This window comes from Microtus pennsylvanicus, chromosome 14 (assembly GCF_037038515.1).
Source record: "Microtus pennsylvanicus isolate mMicPen1 chromosome 14, mMicPen1.hap1, whole genome shotgun sequence".
NCBI classification, from domain to species: Eukaryota; Metazoa; Chordata; class Mammalia; order Rodentia; family Cricetidae; genus Microtus; species Microtus pennsylvanicus.
In genome coordinates this window covers 57,977,564-58,004,998 of record NC_134592.1, presented here as the reverse complement: position 1 = coordinate 58,004,998, position 27,435 = coordinate 57,977,564, and the positions used below count along the sequence as shown (strand labels likewise).

The 27,435-nt window shown below is 41.2% G+C and overlaps 1 protein-coding gene across 7 annotated transcripts in view; it reads left to right on the top strand.

Moving 5' to 3' along the window:
* Akap6 (A-kinase anchoring protein 6) overlaps positions 1 to 27,435 on the top strand; it is a 385,697-nt gene that overhangs the window by 303,705 nt on the left and 54,557 nt on the right. For all 7 annotated transcript variants that reach the window (XR_012907746.1, XM_075948273.1, XM_075948278.1 and 4 more), the window contains 2 exons: positions 8,660 to 8,806; positions 11,749 to 11,970. Coding sequence is in view for 6 of the 7 variants with exons in the window: in XM_075948273.1 (XP_075804388.1) it covers positions 8,660 to 8,806; positions 11,749 to 11,970 (369 nt within the window). In the remaining variant the exon portion in view is untranslated. The remainder of the gene's footprint in view (positions 1 to 8,659; positions 8,807 to 11,748; positions 11,971 to 27,435) is intronic.

Genomic DNA, 27,435 nt, shown 5'->3' with positions numbered 1-27,435 from the left:
AGGCTCTTTGCCAAGCCCCCTACCTTGGTAGTTCTAAGTGCCCAGATCCGTCTGCCCACTTCGCACCAATGAAAACCTAGTGGAAGTACATCTATCTAATCCATGAATTCACCTCCTTGCTGTAGAGATTGAAGTCATTAGATTCCGGGTGTTTGTTGCTAGAAATGTAATCATGTTTAAAACTCTGGCTGGCACTGTGGTGAAGAACTGGCTGGGGTTGCTACAAACTTGCATTGAGAAAGTGAAAGGAGCGAACTCCTACACAAGCTGACAATTAAGATTCCCATAGACACAGTGAGCTGGCCAGCTCCTGTAGGGGGATCAGAGCCAAAGCCTTTCTGAGCACTCCCAGCAGACAAAATTCGAATACAGTCAAATCAGAACTAAATGCATCAGCTGAAACTGGAGTTTGGCTTATCAAATCCAGATCAAAAGCATGCAATTGAAAGCATGTTGGATATTTCTTCCTTAAATTCCTCTATTTTTTATTATTGGCACTGGAGGAGAAAAAGGAAAAAAAAAACCACATTAAAACCTCCTGACTGAATTACTGTCCTAAACCAATAGATCCACGGGGCTTGTTTAGCTAAAAGCCACAACAGACTTTGTAATGCAATGATGTAATCTTGGCTTTGTGTCATTTATATTCAACCTAAAAAAATTTTTTTTTCCTGAATAGACAGGCTGACAACAATATTGTTCAGTGTGGGTTTTTATTTGGATTCTTTCCAAATGGTTCACATGCCTTCACGGCAACACATCATGCTGCTTACCCCCCAACCCCACCCCGTGAATTCTAAAGTTTCCCCCTTTTCCTAGCTTTCTATTTTTCTTTTAATGTCTCAGTTATGTTTGTAAAACTAACCAGCTCCACCACAAAATTAGGATGTATCTTGCAGAGAGCATGCATTTTAGTTTTTGCATATTTTTCCGGAGGTCATGTCAAGGTTAGTTTGAATTCCATCCTACATTAAGGCTTCTTTCACAGCTATTTAGCTCGGCAGCCTACTCCCCGCTGGGGTCTGCCCCTTGGGCACGTCAAAGCTTCAGGCCTGACAAATCACACACAGATGAAGCTGTACAGGTTTTTTAAACAGTTTGATCGGTAACTTTTTTCCTTTCTTTCTTTTTCGCCATCCTTCATAGTAAGACTCTTTCTCCCTTTGAATTAGCATTTCGGGAGCGGAGGGTTTCTGTTTGAGACAGTTCGCTTGTGCATGAGAGTTGTCAAACTAGCAGTGGCTCTTAGTACAGTAAGATGTACTAATAGCCTCTTTTCTGGTCACCAAGGCTGCGGACGTACAGGCAAGCTCTTAACTAGCAAGACTATAATTGTGTTACCAAAACCTACTTGTGGTGGGAAGGTTATTGTTGGAATATCACAGATTTCTTTGAGATCAGAAAATAAAAATATATTCCAGTTTATAACCTGTTAGGAGTTGCGCCTAGAGATGTCTCTCAATTGGTTCCTATTGTGGGCTGGTCATTATTTTAGCAAATTGTGAAAGCTAGGGTACACCTCCCATTCCTGTTTAGTTGACGAACTTAAAGTGCTTGTCTGATAAGAAGTGTTTCAGCAAACAGTGCCTCCTCTACCCCTGAAGTAGATCACAAATTTAGAAAATCAGCGTACTGTCCATATTTGTAGGAGTTGAAAAACATTGACCACAAAATTGCTTAATCAGCTGAGGAAATGGCGTGCTGACTGAGGCAGCCTTCCTGGCAGTGCCAAGCGGACAGGGGCAGGTTCTGTACTTTCCCATTCCCACGGCAGAATGGAGTTTGTTTGGTTTTGGTTTTTAATAACTGTATAGGCATTTCATTACATTTTTCACTTAGGACAGATAGACACCACCTGAAGGTTTTTAGCTGTAGACGAAGCTGAACACTGACCCAGAAGAGGGGGGGCCATGTTTAACTGCTGCTCGGCGGGAAAAGTACCCAGTGAGGGTCCTATGAAAGGTTGCCTGGTTGAAACTAATTAAAGATACGTCTAAATAAGAAAAGAAAGGAGGAAAGGGATCAAAGGAATTCTATTAGGTGTCACCAGGCCGTTCGGGGGGCATTTTCTTTCATTTTTATAATTTTATTCTAGGAAAGCACTAACTCCCGAAAATGTCCCCTCCTGCCCGAGTGCCGTTATTTCTGCCGTGGCTCCACGTCAACAGGCAAACATGTTGCAGAAACCATCTCCGCGCTGGCGCGCTAGCAACATCCATGGTGAAAAGAGGGGCTTGTGCTTTTCACGCGGTGCGTTTCAGCCTTCAATTAATGTGAAAGCACCACAGTGCCGTGCAACTTCTCCTGCCTAGTGGTGCGCCATTTATCATTGCGGTTTTACATTGACCTTGACACCCACTTCATTAGAATAAAGATTGTCTACCATTTAGGTTACATTGTTCCTCTGCAGAGAGACCCCATGCAAATTTCTGTTCGGATAGAAGCGCTGCGAGGCTGTCAGAGGTCATCTGCATTAAATGATTGCAGCTATTTTCCAACCGCTTCTTTTCATTCGACTCAATTCAGGCTCGGAGGATCAATCAACTTCTCTGCCTGGAACAGTAGGACTGCTGGGAATATAACTGTTTTTGGTAGTAGTGGATATGCCCTAAACAGTGTTAAATATTTAATATAAACTCATTAAAGGCCAGGCAAAGGCTCCAGAAAGACACCATATTTGTAGAAATATCAAAGGGGACAGAAAACCCACTTGAAAAATAAATAGAATAACAATTATCAGTTTTTATAATTTCAGAAGGTGTGATCACAATATTTCTTAGGCTCAGTGACTTCTTTCCTATAGGTATTTTTTTTTCACCCTTGATTTGGGTTAGAGAGAGGGGAAGTTGGGAGACCTGATATTCTTATTCAGAATTTTCCATAAGATTCCATTTATTGGTGCTTCTATCTTTACTCAGTAACAATAAATTCTGTCCTGACTATATTTGTTTTAAAACACATAGATATTCCTTATGTAAAAGAAAAAATGATTGGAGAAGTAAGTTGCCTGGTCTCCCACTTAAGTTTCCTGAGTGATATAATTGGAATTAAATTATTAATGGGAGATACTTTTAAAAAGATTGTTTTATGATCTTCTATTAGGGAATTTGCAATTCATTTTAATATTTGTAGTTTGATTTATATTAAAGATAATGCAATCTATGTTCAATTAACAATACATGGCCAATGTAATGTGATTTCCAGATCATGCAAATGGAATAAGCTAGAAGGTGGGGGGGGGCTCAGTTCTTAACCTCAGATGTAATTTGCTGTGCGAGTTCTGGCAATTTTAAATGACATTGCACTTTTTAATTTTTCCAAAGGCTCAGCAGCAAATTTATCCCAATCAAGAAAACCTATTATTAATTTACAAGGACAATTGTAGGAGTCTTTATAATTTCTTTGTGCAATTATTCGCCATAAATTCCAACGGTAAGATACAAACAGTTTGCAAGAAGTAGCCACTATTACTCATCTTGCGCTTGGACTCTCTTCTTGAATCTTGAACATCCTCTCTAAGTGTTGGTGGTGCTGGCCCCTTGTGAAGCATCATAGACTTTGTGAGATGCTGGATGCTGGCGGTCTAAAAGAGGGCAGCCCAAGAGCCGCTGCAGAAGCAGCATTGGCCTCTACCAATACAGCTGAGCTGTGGACCTGGTCTTTCCTAAGAAAGATTCTTTGTTCACCAGTGAATAGCATTAGGCATGGACTAGCTGAGGGGCCACAATGAAGTCTCCAATGAGGAGGGCAAACACTAGCTCGAGAATCCAGTGTGAGAGTCACAGACATGTCCTTGCATTTGTGTGCAAAATACGTATTTTTACATATTATTTTGTAGTCGTTTGGGTTGGGTGTGTTCCTTGTTCCTTGCATACACTTTCTTATTGATAAACTAAGATATATTTTGCCATTTTCTTGCGTTTTCCTTTTCTGCCTGTTGTAGGGCAGGGGAGATAATCACGACAAATCTATAGGTATTTGAGATATTAATTCGCATGGGTAAAGATTCAAATGTGTTGTTTTTATAACTAGATAATTGTCCCTGTCTTAACTCTTCGTAACGTAAAGTCAGCTGATGCCCAGTTAAGAACGGCACACTGCATGGCACTCGGACCCCAAGGACTCAGAATTGGACAGCCATATTCTTTAATCAGAAAATTGTTTGCTTTAATTCTTGTGTTTCTTGTGGCCAAAGCTTCACTCTCGGTTTAGCAATGTCTGGTCCCTTTTCAGCGTGAGCACCAGAAGCACCACACAAAAGTCTTACAAAGGATGTCTTAATCTCTCTGTGTGCTTTTAGGGCATTATTCTGAATTCCATCATGCTGCCTTTTTTCTCCCCTCTTCTGAAGTTTTATTACAACAGCAGAATTCCCAGGGAGCTTTGGGGGCAAGGTTCACATAAAGTAGCCCTGAAGTTTTGCTAGGTGGAAGCCATTTACCCCCCCCCCCCCAGTCCGAACCATCTTTTGGCGATCTTTCTCTTTCAAAAAGATTCGCCGGGTAGAGTCCCTTACAGCATTAGCTGTATCTGGCTTATTTTTATTATTATTTTTTATTTACTAGACATTGAGTGTCTACTCCCTTTCAGGATGCTTTCTTTCTCTGACCTCACCGTGACAAGGCATCTTGTTCTTTAACATTGAGGGAGGCAGAAAAATGCTTGAGTTTCTCAATGTGTGCCTTCTATACCAGTTTCAAAATGGCTTATTCTTCTGGTTTCCATGGTGACAATTAACACTGTTTCAAGGCATTGTTCCACTCTCCATTTGGGCAGAATTTTCGGTGTGATTTTTAACAAAAAAAAAAAAAAAAGAAAAAAGAAAAAAAAAGAGAGAGACAAAAAGAAAAGGAAAATGAAAAAAGAAAAGAAAAGAAAAAAAAGAAGAAAGGAAAAGGGGTAAAGATCTTGGGGGGAGGGGGAAGCCTGGCATGAGCGTCAAAAAAAGTTATCTCAATCAAGTCTGTATTTGTTACTAGATGTATTTATTTCATAAATCCCTGGTTTTACTGGCTTTCTTTTATAATTTAGCTTCAGCATTTGTGCTTTTAAAATATAAACTGTAAATCAGAATTTCAGTTTTAGTTCTTAGTTAAGAACTAATAGACAATGGACTAGTAGTAACTGTGTATTTTCTTTAACTTTTCTTTTATACCTGAAGAAAAAAAGCTTCCAGGGCACTAGTAGCCTGTGTCTTTAATGTAGATCATTCACAAATCTATTAAGAGGATTCATTAGCCCAAATTGAATTGGCCAAGCAAATACACTTAATAATGTAAATATGCTCTTTGAATGAAGTATATTTTATTTTTGACTAGACAGTGAGGCCCACAGCAGGTGCTGTGGGAAGTCAAATACTGGCTGCTTATTTACCTCAGCACTCAAGAAAAGCCAGCTGACTTGAACGTTGCTAATCTCGTTTTTGGCTATTGAAAACTGGTCTGTATGATAGCATCCCCCAGACTATGGGACATAATGGGGCAGCTTCTGCTCTTTTACTGCTGTGGGTAAAATGAATATGAAGATTGAATTATCGTTTCACCACAGGATAGAGTAGCCCACTTGATAGGGGAGCAAGAGTAGATAGAGCTGATGGTTGGTTCTCCCCATCTAATGCTTCTGAAAAGATGCTAGCGAGAGAAGAGCAAATGTATCGAGGAGGAAACAAAAACACAAGGCTCCTAGCGTCGTTATGTACACAGCCTCGAGGCCTTCAATCATATTAGAGTCAACCTTCCCAGCATCTCAGAACCCAAATACTTTCACCTTAAATTACAGGACATTCCAGTGCTCTCCATTCATTCCCAGGTCAATATATCTAACAATTAGCTGGGTTCTCTTAGCTTTTCTGGTTTGAAGGCATTACCTATTGATCACTTTTCCATCGGCTGTTTATGCAGTAGACTATCCAGTGACAAGGAGAGCATGCATAATAACAAGGATTTTTAAATCTCATAACCATCGCAGTAGCTTTTGCCATAACTACTCATACCACATTTCGTAGGAAAAAATTATTTCCTTATGTCTAAAATCATACTCATTTCTTTCTTTGTATTTTCATTATCGCAAGGTTTTAATTTCCATGAGATGATCTAAACTGCCCCCAGTTCTTACTAACTTGTGTTGGAAGAGATATTCAAAGCTGGAAAAGACGGAGGGTGAATTTGCCACAAGAAAAGTCAATCAACAGTAGAGGCCACTCCCAGAAGGCGCCACTGGAAGACTCTCTCTGTTGATGAATACACATGACATAAGGGAAGATTTGAATAATAGTCCTCTGCCTGGCTGAAATAAGCACCCCCCCACCACATTCTGTCAGTCTTACCTAATTAGTTATGTAAATCTTACATGGGAATCTGATTGCATAAAGCCTCTCCACCAGTCATCACTCTGACAAATAACATACCATGGAGGTTTCTGGAATACTTGTTGAGTGTTGAGTTGAGAAGACCCGAGTGGACAGTGTGTTCTCTGTAACGGCGTGACACGATCCCAGTAATTGTCCACAGTTAGACATGCAATCAGAATTCCCCAGGTTTCGCAGTCCAGATTCGGAAAGCCTTTTCCAGCAACCCTTGATTTTCCCCAATATGCATATTCATGTAATTTCGGGTACTCTGACACCTGATCAACATTCATTAATAGTATAAAATGCTTTAAATCACCTCACCGAAAACATTTTGTTCTTTGATCCACGAATGCCTAACATTTGGAGAAGTTTACAAAATACAAATGATGTGCGTGTTTAGTGCGAAGGGAAGGTTCAAACATATGCACACGAATGCTGAAGATCTGGCACAGGAAATGGTGATCACATCTTTCCATTCAAACTAACTCCAGTCCTAGTTTAGTAGAGTTTTATACAAGGTGTTTTCTTTCTTTTCTTTTCTTTTTTTTTATAAAGAAAAACATTTAATTGGAATGGCTCACTTACAGCTTCATAGATTCAGTTCATTATCATCATGGCCAGGAGCATGGTGGCGTGTATGTAGATATGATACTGAAAAACTAGCTGAGGCAGGCAACAGGAAGTTGACTGAGACACTGGGCAGTACCCCGAGCATAGGAAACCTGCTCCCACAATGACACATTTTCTCAAACAAGGCCATACCCACTCCAACAAAGCCACATCTCCTAATAGTGCTGCTCCCTATGAGATTATTGGGGGAGGGGGTCAGTTACATTCAAGTTACCACCCCTAGAAATTTATTCATTTGTTGATAACATTTTGTATGGCTTTAGTTTTTGCTGGATATTAATTTTACCATTCAATAGCCTGGAATTTGTCAAACCTGTTCAGGTGTATCTTGTTTATTTTATTATAATGTAAGGCTACCTGCCTCTACCTACTACACAAAGTGTTTTCGAGGGCACTAAAACCATCCGAGTGCTTGGAAGTATTGTGAACCTCAAGACTGACAATGCCTTGCCCACACAGACATTGTCCTTGTTAGGTCTAATTATAGGGTTTCTGCTGGCCAGCCATGCTCACGGAGGGGAAAGGAGCAAGGCTACCATGGGGCTCGCCCACCTGACATTGTTGTTTCAAAGAAAGGCATTTTTTGGAAATAGGCATTAAATTGTAAAATACATTTAATATTTTCCCCACAACCTAATTGTTGCACTCAAGTATATTTTGATGCACACCTCTCCACACATACACATGACAGCTATCTACAGCTATTCATAAGGTGTTCTGACCATGAACTTTTCCAAATACAGGTATTTGAAGAACACCACCATGAAACTCTTTCGCCATTGTCTCCAGGGAACATCTCTTAAGAGACTCACTTGGCAGTTAGAATATAGTGCGAATTGGTGGGACCAGGAAGGCTCAGGAATCAGCTGAGAAGCTCAGGGCAGTTGATGGTAATCAATAAGCAATTGTAGATCCATAGCTGTCCCAAGGATCTAGCATGCCTGCTCCCTCTTTATGTGGGCCTTTTCTCTTAAGCTCTCACAGAGCTGTTAAATAACAGAAAAGCAAAATATTAATTGAGACTTTGGGGACCTTAAAGGAAATAAACCACATAATCCTTAAAGATAATGTTTTTCTTTCAAAGATCATTTTATTTATTTATTTTTGTACACAAAGTCTAAATGTATCAGAGACGAAGCACCATTTCTTACCTTTCATAACTCACAGCCAAAGATATGCATTGTTTGTGGCACACACATTTCCCTCTATCAATTACCTCCATTTGAAGAGCACCTCTCCTTGGAGAAGAAAGGGTCATGTCCCAGTCAAGTGATTGATACACGTGTTTCATGAAGAAAAACAACACTTTGAGCTTCTCCAAGAGAGATCTGCTGAGAGTCCAGTGAGAGGGGTAGCTCTGGCAAACCCTCCCAGGCTAGGCATTTTCTGATTTACTGTATTTTAAGTAAATAACGTAAAATGTGTGTGAAACTTAGTTTACAAAGGCAAAAACCTTGGAAGCCAACAACACAGCAAGAAGTGTCCGTGGGGCCTGTGTGGCAATGTTTGGAGTATCTTCAGCCGCATTACTGCCTCACCCAAGGTGAGGAGGTTCAGCCTCCCAGTAAATCTTCTTGAAAACAAAGCCTTATATCCCCCTAAAGCGGCGTAACTTCTGCTCAAAGGCTTCCCTAAGAGCACCTCCGTCCCATAATGTTTCTCCCCGTGTTGTCGTTTCAGCGGTACAGCGTGGAAATGTCTATCCGGCACCCGAAAAAGACAGAGCTGCTGAGCAAGGTGGACGCCTTGAGGAAAGGCGGCGTCTCTCTACCAAATGATCTCCTGGAAAAAGTGGATTCAATTAATGAAAAATGGGAGCTGCTTGGGGTATTTGCATTTTTATTACTGTTTGTAGGTTATGTGTACATTTTTTTGTGTGGTGAAGTACTCTATCTGTCTGATTTCTAATTTGAGGCACAAATACCTCTCTCTTTCAATTCACTCCTTACATTTCAAACAAGCTACTCATGTTATTACGGGGAAAACATTGCTTTTCCTCTTATGTTTTTTTTTTAATTTTATTCTGAGTCTGTCTCCTCTCAGATTTTTAATAATTTTGGTTCTTTAATACATAAGAAAGTAAGTAAAATATGCCGTGTATTGTGGGTATGCGGCAAGTCAACTCTAATACAGTATATCTGATGTACACTGGCTGTCATGCTTGGATGAATGCTAACAGAATTTGTCCTGAAAGTACATGGTAGAGACATTCGCTGTTTAACGGTTTGGTGTAGCCTTAAAGTGAATAGGGGAGTTGTCACTGTCGCTTTTAGGTCAGACGAAAGCTACCAAATCAAATGTGCAAATTTAACCCAAATCTCAATTGCAGAATTAAATCAGTCTCCTTTTAGTGCCTCAATTTTCAGGGCACTATAATAATAATAATAATAATAATAATAATAATAATAATAATAATAATAATAAAGTTTCATGTAGTTCCCAGTCAAAGAAATACAAGAATCTGGCAAAAAGGCAATATAGACATTCTGTCACCCAGAGGCCTCCCCGTCCTATGGTTGGGTCACAGCAGAGAGAGAAGTTAGCCTATAGTTGCTCATCAGCTTCTCTCCTAAACTGCCTTCTCTTCAAATCAAGGGTAACCGAAATTTGCCAATTACCTAAGTGATGAGTTATAATAGCTACTCTGGGTGGTGTCAGTTACAGAGCATAGTTTTTCAAGCCCTCTATTTTTCTGCCTCTTTAATTTTTTTTAAAGAAATAATACTCTAGAAATATTTTGAATTAGGAGCTCTCCATGTGCCGTGATGACTTGGAGACATGCCAGTGTGCCGTTTATGCCATGCTTAATCTAAGTGATTAAAAATCTGCACATTTAAGCCCTAGTTTCTCATCTAAATTCTCTACACTCTACAGTTGTTCAAAGTAACTCACAAATGTTAAAAATTCTTGCTCTTGCTTATTATGACCTTGTCTTTTAATGATAATTAATGTTATTTGCTTTAAAATATGGAGGTTTAAATCAGCACCCACAAAATGCTACAGCACTCAATGCTCTCAGGAGAAATGTGATTATTCTATGATATTTTTCAAAGGTTGTTTACAAAATAGAGAAGAATAGCAACTTTATTGGCTTCAGAGATAAAGTGATGGGCACTCGGCGCTGCATTTAAATGTATCGTTCCTAATTTGATAGATAACAGTACTTCCTTAGAAAACTGTTTCAAGTGTGTCGTGAATATCAAGTCCTCACCCAAAATTTTGAAATTGTCCTTGCATTGAAGACAGAGTATTTAATTAGTCTCCGTGAGTCAGCTGTCACTCAGGCAGTTACCGTTTTGACAATATATCACTCAAACACCGTACAGTTTTGCAGTAATTTTGGGGAGAGTAGGCTGGAGAGATGGGTTTGATAAAGCCAGAGCCACACTGACACCAGTAGGCACCCCGCTTTAATTGGCATGATTACATTTTAATTGGCATGAAAAGAATTAAAGACAAGGATTTGAACTTCTAACAATAGTAAAATAGAGGGATATGGTTTTTAATATTTCTTTCATCTAAGGTGAACAGTGTGGAATGAAAATACATTAGAATGAAATGTCAGTGGTGCGTACAGTTTAATCTGTGAAATTTTGTCCCTGTGCTGCATATTACGCTGTCTCAATTGCATATTAAACAACCCTATCAAGGCAGGCATTGGCAGCTGCTGCGCTGACACAAATTGTGAATTAAATGAAATTGATGTCCTCTGTCGTATATTTATGAAGACGGACCATTCTCTGAAGTATTCTGTTTATAAAGAATTTATGATTGCAAACTGTTCCAGAACAAAAAAGTGGCAATAAATTCCTTTTTGTGACCCTAGCCTCCAAGGGCATTGATTTCACCTCCTGCTGTTACTTTTGTTACGGCATAAAAACAATAGCTAAATCTGGATTCCACCGAGGACCTTCAAATTATCAATATTTGCACCATGAAAATGCAAGGGTGTTGCCACAAAAGGCGATTCTTCTGTCGTGAGCTCCTAAAGGTACTATTTCCAGAACACAGTGGAGCAGATGAATGTTTGTTGACTTAATTTTATTTGTGTTTTAAAGCGTATTTTTCTAGGTTTAATTTATCATTATAGATTAAATCCTATTGATTATGTAAAGAGTGTTTCTACCAAAGAGAAAGAAAAGAAAACCAGCTCGCAAGGCACCTCTATGCCACAGTGCTTAGTCTTCGTGAGCTCATTGATGGCACAGCCAATTGAGCATGGTTTTCACATAGCTATTAAATTATCTGCATCCAAAAGAGCAAAGCAGGAAGAACCATGGGGCTGAAGCACCCCAAGTCATGAGAAATTGGCGACAGCCGAACCACAGAATACCTCCTTAAGAGTGCTCTTTCATACTATTTGGGGAATTATACCTCACAGAAGAAAAAGAAAGGAACTTAGTTCTCTGTACACTGATTCAGGCTTCTGTCTCTTGAACACTTTATGTAAGACCACTTTTCACTGTAGAACTTTGGCCATGAGAATTCAGATGAATTTTTGTCCACGATGGTGGTGACTTGGACTGAATCCCTTTCCCGGGAAAGGCAAGTCTAAAGAATGAAGGTTCCTTGTGCATCTGTTGATAGTGGGAATAATAAGCAAGCCCCAAAGGCGCCAGCAAGCGCATCAGAGCCGAATGTCAGTCATGAGGTGGAAGGGGTCACTGTGCATGGTCTTGTGTTATCTCCCGCAATGTATTTTGGACTTGTCAGCTAACCTATTTTTATTTGGGTTTGTTTTTCTTCTTACTTTTAATCTGATGCATTAGAAAACCCTAAGAGAGAAGATCCAGGACCCGGTGGCAGGACAGAGTGCAGCAGGCCCACGTGACCTGCTGTCTCCTGAGAGTGGAAGCCTGGTAAGGCAGCTGGAGGTCAGGATCAAAGAACTGAAGAGGTGGCTAAGAGATACGGAGCTCCTCATCTTCAATTCCTGTCTGAGACAAGAGAAGGAAGCAATGAGTGCCGAGAAACAACTCCAATACTTTAAGGTAATAATTAAAAAAGGAACAATCGAACTTGATAGAAAGCTTTCTTTATGAGAGAGGTGAAATATTTATCAAGCATGCAACGTGTTGTTCTCACACGTCAGTATATGGGTAGACCCTTTAATTCTTCCTGGAATTTACCCACTTCTTTTGCTAACCTCTCTACGTGTCAAAGAGGAACATCAAGCATATCGAATACACACTGTATAGAGGGTAGTGTCTCTGCCGGCTGTGTGTGTGTGTGTGTGTGTGTGTGTGTGTGTGTGTGTGTGTGTGTGTGTGCAAAGTCTGGTACAAGAGGACTTGGATAAATTAAAAGCAGATCAGCTAACATGGAAGATTACTGGGAACTCTAAAAGATCTAAGTGTTCCATAAATAGCCTAACAGACTGTACTACCATAAGTTGATATGGTAAAAGCACATGATTTAATTGATATCCATTAGTGCTAACAAAAGAAAACATAAATTTTACATATAAAAAAGTCAGCTATACACAGAAGAAAGAAAGAAAAGAGATCCCACATTATGGGTGTATTCCAATGCTGCTTATTCTTGAAACAGGATCGATATTGCTTATGTCCTACAGAGAAACACTCTCCAAGTTTATTTCTGTTCTTTATGTGGTATCAATTGGACTGAGGTTTAAAGAGTTTTAAAGCCGGGCAGTGGTGGTGCACGCCTTTAATCCCAGTACTCGCGAGGCAGAGGCAGGTGGATCTCTGTGAGTTCAAGGCCAGCCTGGTTTAAAAGAGCTAGTTCCAGGACAGGAACCAAAAGCTACGGAGAAACCCTGTCTCGAAAAATCCAAAAAAAAAAAAAAAAAGAGCTTTAAAAATATCTGTGTATGAGTGCGCACGCGTGTGTGTATGTGTGTATGTATGGTTGCATGGTTCCCTCACATGCCATAGCTTGCATGTGGAGGTTAGAGGATGACGTCCAGCAGTTGGTTCTTTCCTTCCTTTTCTTTGGGGAACTGAACTTGATCTCAGGCTTGTGGCAAGCGCCTTGACCCACTGAACTATCTTGCCAGCTCATGGAATGCAATTTAACATTTGAATGCTTTACCTCATTGCCCAGAAGAGACCGACTGTACTTCCAGAACATGCCAGTGAAACAGTGACTATATGGGCTTGGACTGGTCAGTCCGAGGCTTTGGGGCTATGGAAGGAATTAGTGTGCCGGATACCTTATAGCGTGGGAGACCTTAAAAAGGAAGAAAAGAACAACTATAAAGAACAGAACATTCGGGATCCAGCAAATACTTCTTCTCAAAGCCTTCTAGGGCCAGGTTTTATTGCCCCGATGTCATCTAGCCATCTACGAAGTCACCACATTTTTCTCACCATACTCTGCTTTAACAAAAGACAGGGACCCTCAAAGGCCTTTGCCCATAAACTGCCCGTATCACACCTATACAAATTATTTTAATCAAATCATTCATCTTCTGCCCTTACACTGAGACATCCAGATGATCAGCTCATGCCACTCAAGCCCCCTACAGAGAGGAGTCCTCAGGCTTGCGCGCCTCTACGTTGTTTGAACATAGTAAACATCGTAGAGCATCTGGACTTCCGTTGTATCTGTATTGCAGCTTTAGTGAACTGGCTAGTGTCCCCAGCTTTGGGATTAGGTCATATTCCTGTCCCATTAATTGTTTGACATGGTCATGTTTCTTACATGATTCCTTGATCTCCCTTTCCATATAAAATGAGCTTTTAGTAGTATTTATTTTGCAATTACATATATAAGTTATTTTTGCTTTATGTAGTGAGTGCATTCATGCAACACAGAAATCTCTTAACATTGTAAGCCCCAACATGGAGACAACAGCGAGTTTGCAATCACAAACATTTGTCAGACTACCTACTTAGCCCCAGGTCTTCAACATTAATATCGCATGTATTTGGAATCAGGTGTTTTGAAGAAAACGCGCTATCATTACAGAGGGAAGCATCACGTTCGCTGTGGCTCTCGCGAGATCGTAGCTTTGATGTCTAGCTTTATGCAGGATCATTTTCAGCTAGGCCTAAGTGACAAATTCTAAACTAAGAGAGAAATTTGGGGGTGGGGGGAGGAAGAAGCGGTATAGTGAGAATGAGAAGGAAAAGAGGAGGAGAGAGAAAAAGGAGAGAAAGGAAGTGGCGGTCAACACTAGGAAGAGGACAGAGGACTTTTGGTCACTGGATGGTACCTCGCATCTAGTCTCTCACAGAAGCTAAGCTGCCCGCTCTAGATAGTAAGGCAAGGTCACTACATAGATAACCTCACTCAGCGTTTACTTAGTACCTGAAAATAGCAGAGAACTGTAATTTCAGTACAGCAGAGACCATCACATTCTTTTCCCGCTTTATTTCTCTTCTTCAAAGATGGATCTTGACAGTATTTTTAAGTGCCTCTGTCCATTTAGTTATCTGTGTTTATATTCTAGTCTTCTTGGTAATTTTAAAATTCTATAATAACAATGGGGAATTTCCTACCCTAAATAAAAGGTAAAAAAAAATAGCCAACATGTAAGCTTAATCATGTGGCTCCTGTCCTTGCCCTGTCCCCTGCCCTGCTCCACTAAGGCAATCAGCCTCACAAGCCCAATATTCATTATCGGATGCTTCCTATAGCTAAATTGAATTCCTTAATGTTAGTTGCTCTTCATTTTATTACAAAGATATCTATGCTGTAAGCTACCCTTTAGGGCTTCCTGCTTCATTCACGATAGTAATGCAAAGATCCTTCACGATGTTGGCCGTGGCAATAATATACTTCCTTTGAAAACTCGGCTTCTCTACTCTGAATATGTAAATATATCTCATTTAATCCTAATAACAGTGCTATGAATTAGCTGTGAGGGTCTTGACTTGGGTTCTATGGATCAGAGGCACAGGGAAGTTAAGTTTTGTGTGTCCAAGGTCATCTTTAATGAGTAGTAGATTATATTGGGATGCAGGACTGTCTGGCTCTAATGATCTTTGGATGGATGACTATGTGAAACTGATATTAACTGATATTTCCTAAGTAGCCTTCCATATCAGTTAAAGGAAAGACAGGGAAGAAGTACATTTCCTTGTTTCTCTAATGTCGATTAGTTAGTTGCTCTCTTCAGTTTTTCAGCCGAAAGCCGCAGCTTTAGCGATGGTAAGTGGATGAGATGTGCGTATATCAAGGTTGGGTCTCCATTTTTGTACCATATGAGTACTCTTTGCTGTGGGCTTTCTGCTAAGCTGAAACTCACCAAGCCTTTGGAGACGGTGGAGCCCTGGTACATTTCCTTTTCGACTTTCTTCCCTTTCTGGTGCTAAGATGAAGCACACGTCTTGTGTGTGCTGGATGACGAGCTCCTGGCCTCCTAAACTGTGCTCCCAGCCCTGAAGCCGGCCCTTAGGAGCTTGAGCACACAGGTGAGGGAGATCTGGCAGAACGCCGTCCTGTTCTTGTTTTCTTTTAAAGAAAAATTTGTACATGTCTGTTGGAGTAAATATATTTCATAGGCAAAGTTTTAATATTTATCAGCTATTTGCAAGTTATTCTCAGCACTTCTTATATAATTAATCAAGTGTCCTGCACCTTACCAGACTCATTGGTAGAACAGAACCAAAAGTCTGTAATTTAATATAAGAATGTAATTGAGTTTATGATGTCTCAAAAATCACAATTTGCAACAAGCACACAGAGAATCGACCTCTTGCTTGCCAGAGTCTAAAGAAAACCTAAAAGAGCGGAGGTCAGGGAGGGAGGAAGACTCTGCGTGGGGCACTTGTACGGGCTGCATGCTCCGCATCTGCTGAGGGTGCCTGCATCTCCCACCGTCACTGAGAGTTTCCCCCCAGGCCTTAGCTCCACATCTTGTTATTCTCTGAAACCACAAGGCTTTAATGCCGGAGCCTCCAGTGCACGATCCAGAAGACAGGAAGGAGATGCTGGATATGAAAGAGCAAGTCCGTCCCTTTGTAGACAGAACTGAATTTCCTATTCGACTTGATATGTGCTAAGGAAAGAGATCAGGATTTTAATGTTTCATGGGGAAAAAAAGAAAAGAGCAATTATGGAATTATTATTTTTTTTCTGTAAGGCAGTAATTGTGGTAGATGAGGGATTAGACACAAGAGAAATTCTGTACAATAAAGAGTCTAAACCCAGCAGAGGGCTGCCATGAAGGTGTGACTCCCAAGCCCTGGGATAGAAATGTGAAATTGTTGAGGACTGGGCACTGTTTAATAACAAATCAGGGGAGCTCATGTCAAGGACTTAATGAGGCCAACTGGCAAAGGGCCTTTATCGCCCAAGAGTGGGGCTTCGATGCCATTGGCTAGATGGCACTGCCTTTTCACCATGACCCTTCAGAGAGAAAGGAATGTAATTACTTAATCACATGTTCCTTGTATCCCAAAACCAAATTAATTATTCTAAAGACTCTAAATTAGGATCAAATTGTCTATTACCAGCTAAAGAAACCCACAGCATTGGCCTAGGCCCAGATCCAGACTGGGAAGGGAAGTGAGAGTAGACGCTGCCATAGAGCTGTCGCCCGGAAGGGGCAAGAACGGAGCAGACATGGTAACCTGGGCATTTGATGCTGCACATGTGTGCAGCAACTTAGGCTTGGCCGAGTGTTTTCATGTTTCTTACCGATTACCTTCTTACGTGTGCACTTCCTTATCTTTATGAATGAAGAATTTGCATTGTGGGAAGTAAATGTGACTTGCTTAAAGGCACACAGAGAAAACAGAGGGAGCAAAAGCAACACTCTGTGGGTGCAAACCCCAAAAGTAGGCCACTCTGTCTCTCACTGGTCTTTCAGACAATTGTGAAAAATTTGATTTTTTTTTCTCAAAAAGGCTAAGTAATATAATCTCTGTCAGTCACACAACCGATGCTATGGTGCCAAAGCAGTCACAGACAATGGTAGTAAATAATTAATATAACTGGAGTTGATTAAATTAATTTTAAAACTATCTACAAAATAAGTGGTAGGCTAGATTTGACCCAAAGGCTGTATTTATCTGACCATGTGTTAGACTTTAAAAAACACCAGTGTGGAAATGTTTGTATCTGTACCTCTTTGAGAAATAGAAAACAAGATGGAGAGAGAGAGAGAGAGAGAGAGAGAGAGAGAGAGAGAGAGAGAGAGAGAGAAACAGAGAGACAGAGAGAGACAGAGAGAGAGAGAGAGAGAGAGAGAGCCTAGTGTATAAGGACTTGAGTTCAAATCCCCTCCATCTCCATAAAATGTAGGAGGCTTTGGCTTTAGAATTCCAGAGCTAAGGGTTGGAAGACAGACAGGAGGCTTTGCTGGAGCTTGCTGGCCACCAATGTCCCTGAAAAAGGCAAACTCCAGGTTCAGTGAGAGAGCCCTTTCCTCAAGGGAGTAAAACAGTGATAGAGCAACCCAGTGAGTGTCCTCCTATGGCCTCCATACATGCATGCATATGTGTGACTATACACTACACACACACACACACATACACACACACACACACACACACACACACACACACACACACACACACACCATATCGCCGTAGCATCACATTATAACTACTGCTTCTTGAAGGCTTCTATGCCAAGTGGCTGTTTCTTATATCAGCTTTACACAGTTCTGCCTACAGCTGCTTGTTTAATTCTCTTCACCCCCCCCCCCCCCCCGATGCAGGTGATGGGGTTTGCTATCTTTTACTTATAGAAGAGAACGTTGAGATGGGATTCATTGCTCTGCTATTTCATAGCCTGGGCTCTGAGTACTGAGTGGCCAGCTGTTGTGGTTTGAACGTGAGCGGTCTGGCAACAGCTGATGGTGATGTCTTTAGAGGCTGTGGAATCTTTGAGAGATGGGCCCTAGCTGTAGGAAGGGAGACGTCAAGGGGAGGCCGTGGGGTTTGCAGCCTGGTCCACCTTCATGTTCAGTCTCTCCTTCTCCATCCTTCCCATGCGAGCAAACACACCCATGGTCCTGCAGTCGTAGCCTCAAGCAGCTCCTCCTAGCATGCCTACCCTGTCAAGGCAGACTGCAGCCGCAATCAGTTACTGTAACAGACACTTCTTCCTTAATTGTCCTCATAGAAACTTCATTCAGCAATTGGATGCAGAGATCCTCAGCTAGCACTTGGCTGAGCTCCAAGAGTCCAGTCGAAGAGAGGGAGGAGCGATAATAGGAACAAAGGGTTCAAGACCATGATGGGGAAACCCAGAGAAACAGCTGACCTGAGCTGGTGGGAGCTCACTGACTCTGGACTGACAGCAGGGGAACCCAAATAGGCCTAAACTAGGCCCTCTGAACGTGGGTGACAGTTGTGTGGCTGAGGCAGTCTGTGGGGTCACTGGCAGTGAAAGCAGGATTTATCCCTAGTGCTTGAACTGGCTTTTTGGAGCCCTTTCTTTTTGGAAGGATACCTTGCTCAGCCTAGCTATAGCAGGGAGGTCCTTGGTCCTGCCCCAAAGTGATGTATCAGACTTTGTTGACTACCCATGGGGAGCCTTACCCTCTCTGAGGAGTGGATGGGGGTGGGTGGGTGGAAGGTGGGGGGTGGGAGATGGGGAGGGAGAGGGAACTAAGATTGGTAGAAAGTCATTTAAAAGAAATGCATGCAATTGGAGATCCTGTTAAGTGAGCTGCACAGTTATTAAAGACAAACATCACATGGTTTTGCTCATATGCAGAATCTAGAGTTTTTTTAAGGACATGAAAACAGAGGAGAAATTATTTGTAAACAGGAAGGAAGAATGAGAGTGGGGAGGAGGAGAAGAGAGGAGGCTGGGAAAAGATGAACGGAAGAAGAGAGGAGGCTGGAGAAGATGAACATGATCACAGTACATTTACTCGTGTATGAAAATGTCAAAGTGGAACCAATTTATGTTCACAATTAATATATACTAGCAAAAGGAAAAAAGGTAAAAAGAGAAATATTTCCTCAAAAGTCAATACACGGTCTTCGGAAACAAAAAATAAGAGCAATGTAATTAAGACATTCGAGAGACATTGAGCTCCTTAGCTGCTATAACTATCCTAAGTGGCCCTATAAACTGTCTCATTTCCCATGAGCATCGAAGAGTGGCAGGAGAGAGTATTTGTAAGTTTAATACATGGGGAAAGTGGCCGCAGTTCTTAGTGCCTTCTGGGTCATCATGATGCTCTTGCTCTGATGACTCTATTGGCAATGCTGTGAGACTCTGTGTTTAACCTAGTGAGGACCAAAGCAAGCCAACACTTCAAAGTCACTGACCTGAGAAGGACTCATTTTTCTCAAGGGGTTTAGATAATTTTTAGAAGGGTTATAATAACCATATGTGCTAATCACAAGAAAACAATGTATAATCATTTAAAAATGTACCAGATTATTCTACCACATATTAAAAACCCCGGCTACTTAATACCATAAAACTAATTTTACTTTTATTTATTTATTTATTTTTAAAGATTTATTTATTATGTATACAGTGTTTTCCCTACATATATGCTGCAGACCACAGGAGGGTACCAGACCTCATTACAGATGGTTGTGAGCCACCATGTGGTTGCTGGGAATTGAACTCAGGACCTCTGGAAGAGCAGTCAGTGCTCTTAACCTCTGAGCCATCTCTCCAGCCCCCTCTGAGCTGGCCGGTGGTGGCACATGCCTTTAATCCCAGCACTTGGGAGGCAGAGGCAGGCGGATCTCTGTGAGTTCAAGACCAGCCTGGTCTACAGAGCTAGTTCCAGGACAGGCTCCAAAGCCACAGAGAAACCCTGTCTCGAAAAAAAAAAAAACCCCACCTAATTTTAAATAATTGGATACAATCTAGAACTAACTTGTGAGATGACCTGACTGATAAAGGTTGAAATTCATTGATAGATTTAAGCCACTCCTATTCATAATAGTATTTGATGAGAATGAGAGAGCCCAAAGTGAATGATTTTTTGTGACCTTTTGAGACAGTCTCAGATGGCCCAAGCTAGCCTCACCTGCTGTGTAACCAATAATGACAAACTTCCTGATCCTCTTGCCTACACCTGCTGACTGTCGGGATAGTACATGTTCCACCACACTTAGATCAGTCAAAGCAAATGTGTACAGGTAATTTTTGTATATTTTTCTAAGTGTAAATTTCAGGAAAATGGAGGCAATAGGGATCATAATATTAAGCATTAAAAACCAGATTCGGAAAGAGAAAAATACATTTTCTCTCATTTATATCATTACATCATTACAGAAATCAGTGTGTGTGTGTGTTTGTGTGTGTGTGTGTATGTGTGTGTGTGTGAGAGAGAGAGACAGACAGACAGAAAGAGAGAGAGAGAGAGAGAGAGAGAGAGAGAGAGAGAGAGAGAGGAAAACAGGTGGAAGAATTGAGAAGAAAACCAATTATAGGGATGGTTATGGTCAAAGTACATGGTATACTTGAATAAGAATACCCCTAAAATCACTATGTAAAATTAATATATGCCAGTAATTTTTTAAAGCAAGAAAATCGAAGTCACCTGGCAGTGATGGTGCAAGCATTTAATTCCAGCAAAGGAAGGCAGAGGCAGGTGGATCTTTGTGACTTTAAGACAAGTCTGGTCTACAGAGGACAGTCAAGGTTATACATAGAAGCCCCATCTTGAAAATGAAGGGGGGGGGAGAAAGGAAGGAAGGAAGGAAAGAAGGAAGGAAGATCAAAGTCCCCTTTCTAGTTATCTCAGTGGTTAAGAGCACTGGATGGTCTTTCTGAAGACCTGGCTTTGATTTCCAACACCCACATGACAATTGTCTTACAATTGTCTGTAGCTCCAGTCATAAGGGGACAGATACTTCTTCTGACTGCCTTGGACATGTGTGTGGTACATAGAAATGCAAAACACTCATACACATAAAAATAAATAAATGAAAACAAATAAATGGAAGTCTTCAAAGGTCTGCTTGGTAAGGCTTCAATATGTTTTAACTATCTGCATTATAATTATTGAGGATAAATCCATACAATTATTTTGCCTTGAATTTTTATTTTTAATCATTCCTTCTGTTTCCTCCCTTCCAACATTCCCATACTGCCCTCCTTGTTGCCTTTCAAATTTATGGCCCATTTTTTCATTAATTGTTGTTCAGGACATATATGTCTATATAATGTGTATATTCCTAAATACATAAATGCATCCTGCTCAGTTTGTATACTCCTACTTGTGTGTCTGTTTGCAGGGCTTGGATAACCAATCCATGTGCTTTTCTCTGGGTGAAGAGTCTCTCTCCAGCTCCTAGCATCCCTTAGTTGCCACAGTTCTTTGTGTGGTGTTGCGGTCTGGTGGTCTTTCCACCACCAACTTTGACATGTCTGTTGTTATGGTCCAGCTCATGTTTAAGCAGTTGTGTTGGTGAGACAATGGGTGTAGCTTCTGACATTTCTAGGAGGCACAGACCTCTGACTTTTACTGTCTTTATGCCTTCTCTTCCTCAGCGTTTTCTGAGCCTTAGGTGAGGGGGAAGATTTGTAGATGTATCCAATGGGGCGGAACGCCCCAGCTATACATTTGATTGGTCATGGTTTTCTATAATTGTATCCATCTGTTACACAAAGAAGTTTCCTTGATGAGGGATCTGGGACTATACTTATCTGTGTGTATGAGCACAGATACTTAAAATCCCACCACTTTTTCCTCCCAACTTCATCTGGTCTATCGTCTATGTATCTATGTCTATCTATGTCTGTCTATGTATGTATGTATGTATGTATGTATCTATGTTTCTATGTTTCTATGTTTTATCTATCTATCTATCTATCTATCTATCTATCTATCTATCTATCTATCTATCTATCTATCTATCTATCTCTTAATACTACTGAGTCTATTTAGTGATGCCTGTATCCATGGATGTGGAATTAATCTGTTGAGACACATGTGTATATTATTCCAGTACCAGATATGTTTCTTCTTGAGGAACAGGCTTTAAATCCAATTCTCAGGGTCTGCATTTCTGAAGAAAACTGACTCTTTCTCCCCTGGGAGCCATCAGTCGCCAAGAGCTCCTCAGCTAGGCCTGGGGTTTTATGAGCCACCCCATCCATGCTGGAATTTTGACTGGTTTGATCTTGAGCAAATCGTGTGCATGAAGTCCCGGGCACTACAGATTTATGCATGCAACTGTGTTATTGTGGCCTGCGAATATTGTTTTGCTACTAATACCTACTTCCTCTCACTCTTGCAGTCTTTCTGCTTCCTCTTCCCTGACAGTACCTGAACTTTGGGGGGAAGGGGATGATCTAGGCCTCCCATTTAGAGCTGAACATTCCACAGACCTTCTTTCTCTGCACTTTGACCTCTTGTGGCTCTCTGTACTAATTGCAAAAATAAGATTTGCTGATGAGTGTTGAAAGGTGCACTTATATAGATATAAGAACTTAGGGCATGGTTTATTACTATGTCTATTTAGAAGAATAATAGTATTTAGTCTCCCTTAGGGCCCATGACTTAGCCAGTCATGTGCTTTTGTCTGAGTGAATGGTACCAGATATGTTTCTTCTCATGGAGCAGGCTTTAAATCCAATCAGAAAGTGGCTGGGGATAGGAAATTATCTAATAATACACTTTTGCTGTGTTCACAAGTGTGTGTGGTATATATGTATGCTGTATGTCAGGGTGGTGCGTGTGCTTGTATGTAGATGTATGGAGAATGTCCTGCTCTGTCATGCTCATGTTATTCCCTCAAAACTGGGTGTTTCACTGAACCCGAAGCTAGGCTAGTGGCCAGCAAGCCCTAGCAACCCTGTCTCTGCCCCGTCCCACACTGATGTAAGACTTCTAATCAACATACAAGTTTGCGCTTTTGATTTCTTTTTGACTAATTTGTTGTTTGGGAGTAGGCTGCTTAATTTCTATGTGTTTGGGAACTTTTAAATTTTCTTCCTATTTCTAATTTCTCTTGTCATACCATAGACACATTTGCCTAATTCCGGATTCTTGAAATTGTCTGAGAGAAGAGGCCTAGCGAATGCTCTAACGGAACAGTGTCTCTGTGGACATTAGCGCGTGCCCTGCCACACGTCACTGTGGACTTTCCTGTTGCTCAAGTCTGTTGTTTTCCTACTGATTTTCTGTCGGGATCTTTCTGTTGTTGAGAACGGGGGTATTAGAGTTCACAATTGCTGCATTAATATTTCACAGTTCACATCTGTTAAATTTTGCCTATATTTAGCCATTTATAATCGTTATGTCCCTTTGTGGGATTTACCATTGTTATAAAATGACGTTCTGTCACTGGTCACAGGTTTTGACTTAAGGCCTGTATTGAATGAAGCGAAGTCTCGCCATTCTCATTCCTTTTCTGTGAGCATTTCCAAGCCTTCTCCCTTCCAACCTTCACTTCCCCCTTCGTGCTTCAAAGCCAAAGCGGGTCTTCTGTAGGCAGCAAACTGTTGGACCATCGTTTTTCCTTAATCTGTTTGTTTGCTCTGTCCTTTGGTTGGATAATCTCACCTATCTAGCTGTTCACCAATTATTGATAGGCAAACACTCACTGCTGATCTTTCCTGTTTGTTTGTTTGTTTGTTTTAATTGTTTTACAGTTCCTTTGCCCCATTCTTTCTTCCTGTCTTCCTCTGTGATTTGTGTGGGATTTTTGTTTGTTTATTTTGGTGATGGTTTGCATGGATTCCCTTTTCTTATCTTTTATGTCTGCTGTAAGCTTTTTTTTTTGTTTGCGGCATAAGGCTCAAACAAAACATCTCGATTATAGCAGTATACTTTAAATGATAACTATGTTCCCATACAAAAATTTACACATTTTAATCCCCCCCCCCATACACACACACATTTTGTTCTGTTCCTGTTGTTAGAAATAAGCTCAGGGTTAAAAGAAAGAGACTACCACTCCAATTAATGTGTCTTAAGACAAAACTACCTCTGATCGAAAGGGCTCCCTACACACAAGAGGGGAAAAGTGAGCACACAGGGCAGAGATTTGGTGTTTGCTGTAAGGCAGATGGTGACCGGATCCTTTCCTCATTGGCTGGGGTCCAATCTCACACTCTTTTGTGATTGGCTAGTCTTAAAAGAATCAGTTCAAAGGAAATGAAGGAAATGGGGTAGGAGCTGGCCGGGTCTGCCATCAGAGAGCGCAGCATGGTAAAAATGTTTTACAGAGTGGGGGTAGTAACTCATCTGCATAAGAGCTTTACAAGGTGAGTGGGAAATAAAAAGATTTAAATTCCTTATCTTCAAAATTTTGCAGCTCCCCTTTGTCCTCCATGACCCTTCTTAGTCCTGCCTCCCTCTGGTCCTTCCTACCCTAAAATAGTTCCTGTCTACCTTTTTTTTTTTGTCTGGTTTATAAATATAGTCTACTTTGTCTAAGTTCTGCGCATGAGGTAAGTATCATATTTGCCTTCCCTTCTGTGCCCCTGCTCTCCTTCCTTGCCCCTCCCAGGCCCCTTTCTCCTCTCACGTAGGTTAGTCTACATTGAGATCTTTAGTAAAGCAGTGGACAAGAAGCAGCATGCCATGGGCATGTGCAGAAGTCTAGAAACAAGCAAGAAGAAACTCCTGGTGCTTCTGTGTACTGACATTTGATTTACTCTGTGAATTAACAGTGCACCATAGCACATCCTTTCAGAGTAGGAACTCTTGATTTTGTTTTATGAAACCATAGTCAATATCTCAAAGTCAATAAATCTCCACCAAGGGCTGACTGAGAGACAATGTTTCACCCTTGGAGGAGACCTGACATCATTTAGTTCTTGTCCTTGTTCCAAAGAGGGAAACCAAACATCTGATGTAGTCAGTGACTCACTCAGGACCCAACAACCAGAGTCAGACCAAAGCCTGCACCTCCCTAATTCCAACAGGCTCTGATCCCATAACGCCAAACCTGTGGTGATTTGTGGGCCCTTATCTTTATTTCTCCAATATTCAAATTGCTTTACTTTTCATAAAAGTAAAGGCATACTAAGCCTATCTGATTTGACAAAAAAAAAAAATAAAATGATCTTCACAAGGGACGTAATGATTAATGGAGAATTTAGAAATGCTTATTACAGCTGCTGAGAGCTTCTTTCAACAGAAGTAAACATATGACAACACACGGAGGCTCCTCTGACATCGGCACACGGAGATTTAGCATCATGACCCTCGCCGGCTTCTCCTTTGCAGGGTGTTACACTCTCGGGAGCCCACTTCAGTGTAAAGCATGCTCCCATTTTTCACCTTGCATATGTGTTGCTGCTCCATAGGAGGTGCTCAAAGAGATTTGCAGCTCATTAATCCTCCACAACCCTCTCTAAGATAGAGTCAGCATAAATCATTATTCTTATCTGAAAAAAAAAGCTTAACATTTTTCTCTTAATTTTACTGATACTCTAAATTGTTGATTAATCCTAAATTATACACGGAACATTTAGAATACCACATTCTCTTCCCCAATAAGATCTTCCTTTCTTTTTAGAATTTGATTTCATGAGGCTAGTGTAAAAATTGGAATGATCGGTCTCGTGTTGAAATCTCCTCTGAGAATGGAAGATTAGGAAGTGGCTTGACTTTTGAGCTGTTTGTCCTTCTTCACTGAAATGTCCTTTATTGTCCTTCAGCCATGACTAGAAAATGTGATTTTTAGGAATTGGAGGAATATTTCATGATCCATTCAGTCCTTTATCTGCTAAGATCACCAAGAAAGTCAATGAGTGGCCATTCAACCATGCCGTCCTAATTCCAACTAAAATACCAGTTCAACAAACTTCAGAGCTTTTCAAATACAGCAGTGGAAGTTAGAGCTTTTCAATCTTGTATGCCTTGCTTAAGAAAATGACTTCACGGTGAAGTTATTTAGAGTTAGACTTTGAAGATATTAGAATATGATCATCGTGTATAGAAACTGCAGCCGTCAGAGTGGTTTCATGGGGATGGCTGCCCAATGGACATCTTAGTTGGGATTTCTATTGCTGTGATGTAATGCCATGACCAAAGGCAGCTAGGGGAGGTGAGGAGGTTTGAGTGAAAATGGCACCCATAGGCTCATATGTTTGTCTCCTTGGCCCCTCATTGATAGCACTGTTTGGGAAGGATTAGTGAGTAGGGGCGTTGTAGGAGAAGGCATGTCTCTGGGGGCAAATTTGAGATGTCTAAAGCTTCACCGTTCCCACTTAGCTGTCTCTGCTTCCTGTTTGTGGATCAGAATGTGAGCTCTGGGCTACTGTTTAGCACCATGCCTACCTGCCTGCTGTCATACTGATAATTCTGAAGTCCAACCCTTGGACTCTGTGATCCCCCAATAAACTCTTTCTTCTATAGATTGCCTTGGCCGCGATGTGAATAGAAAAGTAACTAGGTCAGAAACTGGTCCCAGGGAGCAGGCCATTGCTATGACAGGCTGGACCATGCTGTTTCTAGAGGAGTGGGAAGACTCTGGGACTTTGGAATAGCAAAGTTTGAATGCTCTAAGCAGGGTTTAGTGAGCCGTCCTAGTAGGATCTTGGAAGACGGTCTTTCAGGGAACATTGTGGATTGTGGAGGCCCAGTGTAAGAAGTTCCAGAGCGGAACAATATTAGCAACTGTGTTAGAGACCATTCTTGTGATATTTTGGCAAAGAATCTGGCTGCTTTCTGTTCTCGTCTAAAAGTCTGCCTGAGGCCAAGCTGAAAATTTTTGGAATCAGTTTCACTGATGAGAGAGTCTAGGACAGCCTGATATTAATCCTGTCCCTATCATCAGTAATCACAGAGCTACAGTGAGAAGGAACAAGTGAGGAGTAAAGAAACAAGACGTACGGTTTGAGGAGGAAAGGAGCATGTGGAAACTTATTGTGGGTCCCAAGGCTTATGCTGAACGTGAGACCCTACCTGGCTAAGCTTACAGCTTGTCAAAAGGAAGGCTTATGTAACAAAGGACCACTTGTGTGGATGTCACTCAAGGTGAGCCCAGGTCCTACTCCAAGCAGACAGCCCAACGTGGGAGCATCGGCCCCAAGGTTCTGGCTTTAGAGTCATGAATGACACAGGTGTAGAGGGATTGTAGAATCTTCGTCTGGGGCCAGATGTGCGGCAGGGGAGTCCCTGAGTGCTGAAGCTGTGACAATGACGCCTCCAATGCATGAGAGACCCCAGATGTTGGAGATGCTAGAACTATGAGAAGTCTGCCAACCAGAGCTGCAGATTGGGAGTAAAACCATCCTGGGAGAGAGACGTGTGCCTTTCAGTCAGCAAAGCTGGAAGGGCAGAGCCATCTAAGCCCTTTGACACCACACAAGGAACTGTAGGATTTAGAGTTTGCCCTGCTGGGTTGTGGTTTTGCTTTGGCCCAGCTTTTCCTCCCAATGCCCCGTTTTCTATCCCTATAGAATGGTAATGCATATTCTGTGCCATTGTAGGTTGGAAGTGTGTAATTTTTTTTTAATTCATGGAGTTACAGTTAATAGATTTCCTTTATTTTCAGAAGAGGCTTTGGATTTTGAAACTGTGTTGAGACCATGAAAGACTATGGGGATTTTCATAATTGTACTAAATACATTTTGCATTACTATATGGCCATAAGCCTGTG